At 49.3% G+C, this 11,598-nt stretch overlaps 3 protein-coding genes across 6 annotated transcripts; 2 read left to right on the top strand and 1 right to left on the bottom strand.

Moving 5' to 3' along the window:
* Nucleotides 1-147: 147 nt before the first annotated feature.
* LOC100117961 (cytochrome c oxidase assembly factor 7 homolog) lies at nt 148-4,625 on the bottom strand. Of its 2 annotated transcripts, XM_032600911.1 has the most exons (4): nt 1,703-2,003; nt 1,292-1,491; nt 1,077-1,211; nt 148-703 (listed from the first exon to the last, which is right to left on the bottom strand). In XM_032600911.1, exons 2-4 carry the CDS (start codon nt 1,389-1,391, stop codon nt 234-236), a joined length of 705 nt encoding a protein of 234 aa, XP_032456802.1. In that variant the 5' UTR covers nt 1,392-1,491; nt 1,703-2,003; the 3' UTR covers nt 148-233. The 2 variants fall into 2 exon arrangements, with proteins under 2 accessions (XP_032456802.1, XP_016841126.1); XM_016985637.3 differs by having other exon boundaries at nt 1,292-4,625.
* Nucleotides 1,052-3,685, top strand: LOC100679734. Of its 2 annotated transcripts, XM_016985634.3 has the most exons (7): nt 1,052-1,235; nt 1,380-1,752; nt 1,936-2,234; nt 2,310-2,946; nt 3,022-3,294; nt 3,370-3,564; nt 3,647-3,685. In XM_016985634.3, exons 3-7 carry the CDS (start codon nt 1,954-1,956, stop codon nt 3,668-3,670), a joined length of 1,410 nt encoding a protein of 469 aa, XP_016841123.1. In that variant the 5' UTR covers nt 1,052-1,235; nt 1,380-1,752; nt 1,936-1,953; the 3' UTR covers nt 3,671-3,685. The 2 variants fall into 2 exon arrangements, with proteins under 2 accessions (XP_016841123.1, XP_031787248.1); XM_031931388.2 differs by lacking the exon at nt 3,647-3,685 and having other exon boundaries at nt 3,370-3,614.
* Nucleotides 3,909-11,162, top strand: LOC100118030 (kinesin 2C). 2 transcript variants are annotated; one of them, XM_008208659.4, is made up of 7 exons: nt 3,909-4,010; nt 5,482-5,553; nt 6,830-7,210; nt 7,340-7,716; nt 7,899-8,251; nt 8,367-9,158; nt 10,194-11,162. In XM_008208659.4, the coding sequence occupies exons 2-7, from the start codon at nt 5,482-5,484 to the stop codon at nt 10,520-10,522; spliced, it is 2,304 nt and encodes a 767-aa protein (XP_008206881.1). In that variant the 5' UTR covers nt 3,909-4,010; the 3' UTR covers nt 10,523-11,162. The 2 variants fall into 2 exon arrangements, with proteins under 2 accessions (XP_008206881.1, XP_008206880.1); XM_008208658.4 differs by lacking the exon at nt 3,909-4,010 and adding an exon at nt 4,490-5,414.
* The last annotated feature ends 436 nt before the right edge of the window (nt 11,163-11,598 follow it).

The following is an 11,598-nucleotide window of genomic DNA, read 5'->3' as shown; positions in this document are numbered from 1 at the left end:
GCGCGCCAAACTACAAATGACAGGCTCGCTTTCGTGAACGGTATGTTACAACGCGAAACTTATCGGAACAACAAAGTCTGCGTTTCAAAAACGCATCAGTCAACGATAACGGAGGAGCATTGGCACGTTAATGACAAGACAGCAGAATAAACGTTTGATATGAAACAGTCTATTATACAATAAATACATTATACACGCATCATCCCATCCAATAAGAATAATCGACGTAAAAACTAGGATTCGATGCCCTGTCCGAACGTAATCCCTCTCTGCGTTGTCTTGAGCTCTCTCTCAAGCTCGAGCGCCCTTTTCTTGAACGTCTGCGCGAGCTCTTCGTTCTTCTGCGCGCCCTCGCCTCTCGCGTGCATCTGCGAGACGTTGGCGCAGGCGTAGGGGTTGTTGTGCTCGCAGGCGATCAGCGACAGTTTGTACGCCTCGGCGAGGTTCTTCTGGACGACGCCTTCGATGCCCGACATGTAGATGCCCGCGAGGAAGAAACAGGCCTTGTCGGTCTTGTACTCGCGACAAGACTTGTCGAGCATCTTCAGGCCGTCGTTGATGACATTCGCTCTGTCGTTGCCTTGAATTTCCGGGGACGAGACTGCGAGGATTCCGGCGTTCGTGCAGCCGATCGCGTCGTTGAATTCGCAGCCCTTTTTCATGTAGGCGAAGGCGCCCTGTATATCCTTTTTGCAGCCTTTACCTGTCGGTGACATAATTTTGAATTTTAGACGTTACTTTATCGTTACGTTGCTTTTTATATTTGCGTATCTAATTGATATAATGAATAAATAAATAATAGGTTTACATTGAAAATTATAACATTTACATTGCCGCGCTCTCAACTTCTCGCAATCTATGGATTCGTTTTCCATTGAAATCCATCTTTTGAATGACAGCGATTAAAAATTACTCAATTTTTGTGCAACAGTTTAAAACTTCCGGGCATCGACCGTTTGAATTCTGATGTGAAAATTTGAATCGTTGCCAGAAGCTGGCGACATCTCTGCAGTCCCACAGCCGTACTAAATTGCAGGAATCAAGGAAAACCAGTGCAACACGGGAATCTCACTTACCGATGAGTTTGTAACCTCCGATCTTCGCGCAACTTCTTCCGTAATTCATATTATCGCAGTTTTTCAGATAAATATCCGCAGCGCCTTTGAAGTCCTTCTTCAGTGCTTCGTGGTAGTCCCCCAGCAATTGACACACTGGAAATTCAAACGACTTTAACGGTGAGATACGCGCACAACTCGTACGTATAGGTTATGTTGATATCGAGCGCGCTCACCTTCCGGGTTTTTTTCGCTGTAACAGCCGAACTGATACTCGGTGTAGAGGTTCTTCAGGTAGAGTTTGACGTCCTCCTCACTTTTCAGGTCGTATGCCATGTCGTCAATCGATGATTTTGGATAGAAATAGAGAAAACGAAGTTCGATCGCCTATACACAAGTACACACACGCAACTCTCTGTCGCGACGAGTCGAGCCGCTGGAACGGGATGAAATAAGAAATAGAACCAAGAATGGGAATGTGTATGCATATATACAGCATACACTTGTGTATACTTATCTGACGACACGCGATGGCTGCTGTGTGCGCTGCAGCCGCGTTTTGGATTCCGTCGACATTTTTATAAACAAAACGTGACAGGGCATTTTGTTTATGCGGTTACTAAGGAGTACTCGCAGGATTAATTTACCTTGTGCATAGCGGTGGATTCAGCTATTGGATTATTCAACGATTTAGAAGGTAAAATTTTAGCAAATGGCTTTTACTTGTCAAATAGCGGCGTATCGCTATCTAAGCTGTCTTTCAACAGCAAAAACCACTTTTGAAGTGCTGAAGCTATGACTGTATAAATATATACCATATCCGTGGTGCAACAGGTTCCCTGAAGCAAACTTATCAGTTTATTTATTATTATTTTTTTAGTTCTGCACAACTATAAAGATGGATCGCGTCGAAAATGAAGATGGAACGGAAGGCGCGGAGTTTGAAAACAAACTACAAACGTTGGAATATCCATTCACTTGGGATATGGATGACATCGATAACGACGCCGTTCTTGCGACAGGGTATAAGCCGCACGACGAAGAGGAATTCATACCATTGTTAAAATTGATGAGAATCGTCATGTTGGTTTTTGTGCAAACAAAGAAAAATGAAGACCCTGATAGTATTTTGGAAAACTTGGAAAAATGCGACGACGTTGTGGTCGCGATAAAGGAACAGTAAGCAAAGATCGTCTTGTACAATCGCGTGTTCATACCGTTAAAATTTTGTGATAAAAATATTGCCGCTTTCAGGGCGGATCCGAATATTTCGATCGAAGCCGTGATGCACGTTCTCCAGGCGATGCAATGTCACGTATTCTGGACGCTGAACCGAAGGAATCGAGCAAAAGTGATATTCGAGGAAATAAAATCCGTAAGTGCGACCGACAAGATCGCTCGGAGTACCATAAACGCGTGCAGAAGCATAGGCTGGTCGAAATACCACCTACTCGGTACCGAGGAAGCGGTGGATTTTAGTCGCAAGGCTATAGCGGACAATCCCGAGTGCGACCTTTGTTACTTCATTCTTGGTAAGAATCTGCGTCGAATACGTCGAGACATGTCGGTCGGTTCTATTCCCAACAAGGAAGAGGCGGATGCCTTTATCGAGGCATACGAGAAGTCGAAGAACGTCGTCTACGGGATATTCGTGGCGCAGATGTACCGCGAACAGAGAAGCATCATGAAAGCGATCAAGATGTACGAGGAGATTTACCGGAGCAAACCCAAGAGTTACGCGGTCTATCTTAGACTCGCTTTGGGATTTCTTCAGTTGATGAAGCTTCCCTTGGCCAAGATGTGCCTCGACGAAGTCGCTGTCCAGTGTCCGGATGACGTTATGTACCTGCACTACAGAGGGAAATACCACATGAAGACGAAAAAGTTCAGGGTAAGCTTGGTACGGTTAATTTGAATTATACAAAAAATTATTTTTCTTCAAACTCATTGCACGTGCCATTCCCAGGAAGCGATATATTATCTGAAAAAAGCAGCAGATAGAAACAACTGTCCCGCTGCAAAGGACTATCTTCGTTGCATGTTAAAAGTCAATCCGCTTTTTAATGCGACTGAATACTTACTCACCCTGGTCGAGAGATACAAAGATTTGCCGGAAAAACAAATACAAGGCTTGGTATTGGAAACTGCATACAGCTATCTAACAAAAGGGCAAATGGAAAAATCTTTGAAGCACTTTTTGCACAGCATCGAGATCGACCCGAAGAGTCAGACTTTAACTGTAAATATGTTTCTGATCGTTTTGCAAAATACCGGCGCGAAATTGATGGATGTTAAAAATCTAATTCGCTTTCAGGAATTTTATTCGCTGTTCAGACCAGGACAGAGCCAAAACGTATACAAAATGCTCGCCCAAGAAGTGTTCCCTCGAGTTCGGCAGAGTCGCGAGCTTCTAGACGAGTCTGCACTGGAAACCTACGAGGATCTAAAGAATTACTACGACGAATACCTCGAAAGCCAACTCCAAGCTACCCAAACTGCGTTCTCCAAAGTGCGAACTTGATCGAATGCATTTTAATAAATATATTTTATTACGAAAAATCATGCGACTAGAGACTGTCTTTTTAACAAAGTTTTCCAATAAATGTTTTAGGTAAGCTCGTTAAAACCAGCGAGAACATTTTCACGTCGCCAAAGCACACAAACAAAAACATTCCGCCATGAGCTAATCAATTTTCACAATCGTGCAGAGCGGATCGAAACGAGTAGCCGCATAGTGTATCTACGATCTTTCCAAGAATTCAAACCACGCTCGACCGCAGCGCCGCCCGCAAGCTCTCGAGCTTGCGCGCGCTTTCAGCCCCTGCGTAGGAAAGCGGGGTGGCAGCCACCTCGTCGAATTTGCCGGCAGTGCGAGTTCTGTCGTTAGACCGTGTCGAGTGCGCGGCTCTGCGGAAATCGTTTGTTAGTTTCAATGACGAGACGCACGCCGACGAGGTGAGTTTTAGCGCCGGCATAACGATATTCGAACCCCCGCGGACGGGGCTTTCTCATTTCGTTTACTATATACACACACGAGGCGCATCGTACGCGGCGCTCTGACGTTTTTCGCTGCTGGTTAATTATTCAGGCGAGCTATGCCAACACATTGGCTGCCGCTCTGCAGCGTCGGGAGCTTTGCACAAAGTATAGCTGGCCAAGTGTTTGTGTTGCGAGGAATAACGACGGAAATAGCGATTTCGATTCGACTCGCTATTTCGCTGCCGCTGAATAATATACACGACGCAGGTGTGCCTTTGTGTGTGAAAAAAAGCGAAGAAAAAAGCTATCGGTGTAAATACACCAGTGCGATGAAAGAAATCCAACGACGAAGCTTACGTGTTGCTCGCTCGGCGAAAGTGGAGCGACGCGATCGTATTATGTGGCGCGAGATTCTGGCACGAAAATAATGTAATGTAAATCGTTGCGTGCGCCCTTCGGCGATACAAGGGGTGAAATCATTCGCGGCGTCGTAATACTTTTACACGGCTCCGTAGTAGGTCAGCTCCCGAGGGACACTCGGTCACTCGGTCGAGTATATCTACCCCTTCGAATCTCAATCCACTTTATACAAGATTGTTTGTAAACTCGAGCTCGTTATCGGCCTGATTTCTATACTTATAACTAGGCTGACCGAATCGTGGGCTACTTTTCGTGTCGCGCATCGAAAGCACACACAAATATCCCCCTCGACATTGACGATCCTTCAAACGAGCTTCAATCGAGCGGCTAACGAGTTTTTTGCAATCGCGACGAGAGGCTATAAAAGTACGATTGAAAGTTTGGCATAAATTAAACGCTCCCCGAACGATAAATAATCCAGGCAGTTCAGCGCAGTCATTCATCGATTTCCGCTGCCGAGTGCGCGCGCGGCGACAATTATGAAAAAAGCATTACAGAGCCCCGTGGAAATTTCGAATCCATAACGAAGGAAAAATAATAACTGGTGGTTCAACGGTCGCGCGCAGGTTCAAGGCCTCGGTTTCGTGAAGGGCTGGGTTATTAAACTCCGGAGAATCGTGTGTGTGCGCGCACGCGTTTCGAGTATGGAACCATGTGTTGACCTTGATATTTATCTACATGTGTGCGAGCTTTACGTGCAGCCGGCGTGTAGTCTTCTCTTTCGTCATTTTTTTTTTTTTTTTTTTTTTTTTTTTACGGCCGAGAGAGAATTTTCGAGGCTGCGCGCACACGTGTCTACGCGTGAGAATTTTCTCTCACTTTTCCCCAAAAGAGCGAGTTGTGCATTAGGGAAGATTTCCCGCAGACGCGAACGACGAAGATGAACGAGGGAAATTAATAACGGCCGTAGTAGAGCTCGAATCGTAAATGATGCGCAAAAATTGTCCCGGCGTCTTTGACGTAAGAGGCGACTCGAGAAAGAGGAAGATAAATTGTCTGATTATTTTTACGCGTTTCTTTTTTGCAGATGAGCGAGTCCGTCAAGGTGGCGGTGAGATGCCGCCCTATGTCACAGAAGGAGCTCCAGAACAAGTGTCGGGTATGTCCGCATGCAGCATTGAGAGAGAGAGAGAGAGAACGACGTGACTTTGGCCTCTCGATGTCAATGACAGCGATGAATGTTGCGATAAGAAGCTGCGACTTTATTCAGCTTAATTACGCGAATTCGTATGTGCATTAAAAATTCACTCCATATCTCACGACCTTGAATCACCCGGGTTAATCGGACTCTTTGCAGTTACAATCAATTAGACAAACATTGCGCGACGAAGCCGTGTCGTATATATATAGTGGGAAAAAAAGTTGGCTCTATAAAAAGTTGTCGCGCGACGAGCAAAGCGACGTCGATTATCGATTTCGCTCGCGAGTGCATCATCGTCACTCTCGTCGTTCTTCTCTCGATTCCGTGAATCATCAACGGGCGAGCGCGATGATTCACATAATCGTGCTCGGCTCCTCGAAATAATTAGGCTCGAAAGAGGCTCGAAAAAAAGGAAAGAGCTTCGCGCGCGCGACAATACGCGCTATGGGCACATCGCGCGGCGAGAAGAGACTACTGTCACTGTCGTATCGAACGAATGTAACCTAGCGACCGCTACAAAACACCGAGGCCGGACGTTTATCGCTTTAACCGAGTGCATGTATACCGAGTGTGTGCGTTGCGATGTATATACACGTATATACGTATATATTGCTTACTCATCTTGGTGCGAATCTTTGCCGCGATCATCGTAAAGAACGTCTGTAAGGGAATTTGAAATTTCGTAAAGAAAAATCGGTTAACGCTCGAGGAGGAAAATCGGTACTGGCCACGTGCGCGCGGCCCCACTAAAAAGCGCCGTTTACGTTACACGTATATGCACAACATGTGTTATCAGCTCTACACAGCGTTCGCGTCGGCCACTTTATGTCCGTTCCGTATCGATTCGACACATATTTCGCTCCATCGATACTCTCCCGCCGCCGCACGAGCCGCAGCGACTCGACGCCGTGAATTTATGCAGACGAGCTATCTAGCTCTGTGGCGATCGAAAAATTTGAACGATAATCGCTCGTCGCGCTGAAAGTTTGAGCGAAAAAATCGAACTCGCTTATCAAGGGTTGAGCAACCGATTCGCTATTCAACCTAACTTATGCACGTTTTTCTTTATGCATCAGACGTATAATATAAACGCGAATACGATAACGATTAAAAAAATAATTCCACGCGACGTTGCCGAGGAAAGTGCATTGCGCGTACGCTTAACGCTGTCTGTCGAAACAACAAATTCAAAGATGCGATCCTCGCGGCTGACGAAAAAATTCCATTTCACCAGAGCGTGGTATCGGTGGACCCGAGCTCGCGCACCTGTTCCCTAGCGGAGGGCGCGAGCCAGGGCAAGAGTTACCAGTTCGACGCGACCTTCGGCCCGGAAGCCTCGACGGAGGCCGTCTACGAGGAGGTCGGCTCCTACGTCGTCGAAGCCGTCCTCGAGGGCTACAATGGCACGGTCTTCGCTTACGGGCAGACCGGCTGCGGCAAGTCCCACACGATGCGGGGATTCATCGAGAAGGCCCTGGAGCACCTCTTCGAGGCCACTTCGACCGCGGCCGAGGACACGAGATACCTGGCGCTGCTGACCTACCTCGAGATTTACAACGAGAAGCTGAAGGACCTCCTGCAGTCCGGGGGTAACGAGAACCAGCTGCAGCTTAAGGTAGGTTTATAAACTTTTGAAATTTATGCCAGCTCGCGCGTTTTTTCCCTGGCATGTGACCGAGCGAGCCAAAAGAAACTCGCACTTTACTATTTTTCACAACGATTCAAATGATCCTCGTCTCCACAGGAAGATCCAGTGCGCGGAACCTACGTGGCCGGTGGTCTCCGTGAGCTCACAGTCAAGGACGCCCGAGAATGCGCCCGTCTGGTGGAACAGGGCGACCGTCGTCGAGCAGCAGCCGCGACGAAGATGAACGCGGCCTCGTCCCGAAGTCACGCCGTCCTCACCATCTGCCTCGAAGCCATCGCTATCGAGGGCGAGTCCGGGGCGGTTCGTCGAGGTCGACTCCACCTCGTCGACTTGGCCGGCTCCGAGAGGCAGGGCCGAACCGGAGCCGCCGGGGACAGGCTCAAGGAGGCGGCCAGCATAAACTTGAGCCTGTCCGCGCTGGGGAACGTTATCAGCGCTCTGGCGGCTGGTAACGGCAGACACGTGCCCTACAGGTGGGTTTTTCGCGCGAGTCCGGCATTAGCATATAGCTCCGCGCGCGCGAACTTGCTGAAGAACGTTTCGTATTAAACGTGACGAAACGAGCTTGTTATCGAAGGAGAGTCGCGCGAAAATACATTTCAAGACCAACAAGGGTGATTCGTTAATTGCTCCGATGATTAAAAATCAATAACAGGGACAGCAAACTCACGAGGCTGCTGCGGGACAGTCTGGGCGGCAACGCCAGGACGCTGATGATCGCGTGCGTGAGCCCGAGCGACGTCGACGCCGAGGAGAGCCTGAGCACCCTGCGCTACGCCGCCCGAGCGAGGTGCATCAAGAACAAGCCGATCGTCAACGAGGACCCCAAGGACGCGCTGCTCAGGCAGTACCAGATCGAGCTGCAGAGGCTGCGCAAACTCCTCGAGTCGAGCGAGAGTCGGGACCAGATTCTCACGCTGCCGGAGCCGAAGATCGCCTTCGTGGAGGAGGTGCAACCGGCCTCGCAGCAGCAGCAGCAGCAGCAGTTCAACGGAGATAACGCTAACGGTAAAAAGGATCGAATGGATTCCGCGAAATCATCGCCTCTTGTTTTGATGATTTGGCACGAAGACGCGATACGAATATCAATATAATCAATTTCACTGGTCTTGGCGAAAACTAGTTCTAGTGCTGGACTCCTCCCCGAGCAAGGGATCCGAGGCCGACCCGGAGCGCGAGGAGCGTCGCCTGAGGAAGCGCGAAGCGGCCAAGCAGGAGGTCCTCCGACGTCTCGAGCGACTGACCATCGGCGGCGAGGCCCTGGGCGACGCGGAGATCCGCCGGCGTCGAGAGCGTCGCCGAAAGCGTCTCCAGGCTCTAGCCGAGGCCCTGGAGCGCAGCAGCCAGGAGGGCAACGGCGGAGCCTTCGAGGTCTACGGCCAGCTCAAGTCCACCGAGGACGCCCTCAAGCGCATGGCCAAGCGAGCCAAGCAGCTGGAGGCCGAGGCGGCGGACCTGCAGGCTTCCTGGGACGAGGAGAGGCGGGAGCTGCTGCGCCGCGAGCTCTTGGCCCAGCAGATCTGCGAGGCGATGATCCCGCACCTCAGGCCCGGCTGTCCTCTGCGCGACGTCGCTGCCGTCCGAGCCGCCGCCTCCTGGTGCACCGAACTCGGCCGCTGGCGACTGCCCGACCTGTCGTCCAACTCCTCGAGGATACCCCTGCCGCCGGCCTCGCTCCAGAGCCCGCCACCTCCGGAGATCAAGGCCGACCTGAACAACAACCACGACCACCCGAGCGCCGGCAACGACAGCAGCCTCGAGGAGGAGGAGGAGGAGGCGGAGGAGGAGAGCCTCAGCGAGGAGCCCATCAACGAGCCCGAGCCGCTCAACAGGCGCGTCAACATCGCCGACGTCTACTTCAAGCGGAACCGCATCGACAAGATCCTCGCCCACGTGAGGGAGGCCAAAACCTTCGGTGAGATTATACAATTATATTATTAGAGTACATTCGCGCGATCAGAGGCGGCGATTAGGTTACGAAACGCCCCCGATAACTCTGCTGTATAAATATAAAGATTATCTTTGTCGAAAATGTCGATGGAATCTTATCTCCCGCGACGAAAATGACAGATATACATAAAACAGTCCATCGGTTTTCTCGTTATATAAACCGAAGAGGCGAGCGCTATGGTTTCGAGACTCGGACAAAGAATTTACATAAAATGACCTCTCCGACGTGGATAAGGCGCGCTCCGTTATCGGGAAAAATGCGTCGTCCGATTTCAGAGTCTTTAAATATATCGCTCTGTCGCATGACGCGAGGAATTTCAACGCGATACGTCTGCGATGCAGCCAAAAATATATAACGATGCGTAATTGCATTATTAGCTCTCCCGCGCGACGCTCAATACTAAGAGCCTCGCGCGCGGCTCCTCGTCGAATTTCCATTAATGTAATATGCATGGCTATATATACATGTATAGACCGCCGCGGGATACTAATGCGCGCGATTCAGCGACACGATTCTCATTTTACGGCTTCGTCGCGTCGTGTTATGCTAATTGTTCCAGCTCGAGAGGGAGAAGCAATTACGCTCGCGTTTCTCGCTCTCGACCAGCGAATTCTCTCTCGCGATTTTCCTCGAGTCTTATATGCGCACGACTCCTCACACGGCTCTTCATTTGCGAAGCACTCGCGGCTTTCTCTCCTATATGCGCGATTAAAAACGTTTTGGAAATAACCGGTCGAAAAAAAAAAGAAAAAAACAAAAAAAAAAAAAAAAATCACCAAGGCCCGTCTACCTGCTAAAACGATCGAGCTCGAGGCTATATCTATAGCCCCTCTTTTTTTATATCACATCGCAGAGCTCTCTCCAGATGTTTATCGCCGCCGCGTCCAATGTCATCGGGCTTCGGCGATTCATAATTCTCGAGTCTCTTCGCGCCTGATAAAGCAGTGTCCCTCGCGCGAGGGAATTTCCGAAATTACTATATCACGCGTGTGTCCTCAGACGCGTCTTCCGGCCGACTCAGCAAGTCCGGCAGTTCCTCGGAGGAGCTGAACCCGTCGCAGCAGGTCCAGCCGCCTCAGCAGCAGGTACACCCGGTGCAGCTGGGCTCGCTGGGCTCTCTGAACCTCACCAGCGGCTGGTTGGCCGAGGATCTGCCACCTCCGACGGCCGACGTCGAGACCGGCACGCCCCCGCCTATCTTCGGAGGACTGAAGCGCAACAACCTCATCCAGCCGATCCACCATCCCAGGATCCTCGAAGCTCTGCCCTCGTATCCTCGCATAACGGCCTCGACTCTGCCTCAGAGGCTCCAGGGGCCGATCTCTTAATGATCCGTATACATATACGCAACGATTTATTTGACTTTTTACGAGACGAGGGAAAAACTTGCGTGGTCATCTCTCCTTGTTTTTAGAAAAAAAATTCATTAGCCGAGTTGCATAAACAAGTTCAGATACGAGCGTTATAAGCGGCGTACGTATTTCGATTCAAGTTCGAACAAGTCGAACGATGTATGAGACTCGCTATAATTTGATGGAATGTACGCGGTAGGCTGTATAACGTATAAGGTCGTTAAGTTTTTCGAGATTTCGAGCGCGGGCTGCTCGTCTCTCGCTCTCTACATAACATGTTTATTATAACACGTTGACCGTCTATACATATGCGCGTGTGCGCGCGAGCGCGCGAGGTTGACGCATCGGATCGAGCCTTTCCGTTACGATATGTACATAAAGAATGTGAACTGCGCGCAGGAAAGTTGGAGAAAAAAATTTCATATTCACACATGTTTATATTAATCGCTGCGAATATTATTGTATTATATATAAGGCATATTCTCCCACACTACTCGCACACCTGTTGTAAATATATAGAAAGGCCATATGTGTACACATGTGTAAATTTTGTAGATATCCGAAATTGTCGTCAGGCTAAATAATGGAAACGAAATAAACGATATCTTTAAATATACGTGCGCGTAGAGAGCGATTTATTCACCTAATGCGCCGTCCAGAGGATTGCGCAATGTGTCATATTCATTTAAGTAGGTAAGTTTTTGTACGAGCAATGCGCACAGCGAGTTGCCGCTCGAAAGTCGCGCAGCACAATGGGAAAAAGAAACTGGTTTCGTTTTTCAAAACTCCCCCTTTCTTATATACCTATATACTATGTAGACGAGAGTAATAATTGAATAGCCTCGTCCATAACCACACGGCTTTCCTGAATTTTCCTCGTATCCTGGGGGAGAAAGTCTGCGCAGCCGCGTATACTGATTTCTCTTTATATTCGCGCGTAAATGTAAATTTTTGACTCCAACCTCTCGGTGCACATCCGCGCTGCACTTTCTAAGCGATATGCCTTCGCGTAATTGTTCGCCGCTGCTTCGAATTCGAAATTTCCACTCGGA

Source organism: Nasonia vitripennis, chromosome 5, assembly GCF_009193385.2.
Source record: "Nasonia vitripennis strain AsymCx chromosome 5, Nvit_psr_1.1, whole genome shotgun sequence".
Lineage (NCBI taxonomy): Eukaryota > Metazoa > Arthropoda > Insecta > Hymenoptera > Pteromalidae > Nasonia > Nasonia vitripennis.
The sequence above is the reverse complement of the archived record's forward strand: the minus strand, read 5'-3'. Positions and strand labels throughout refer to the sequence as shown.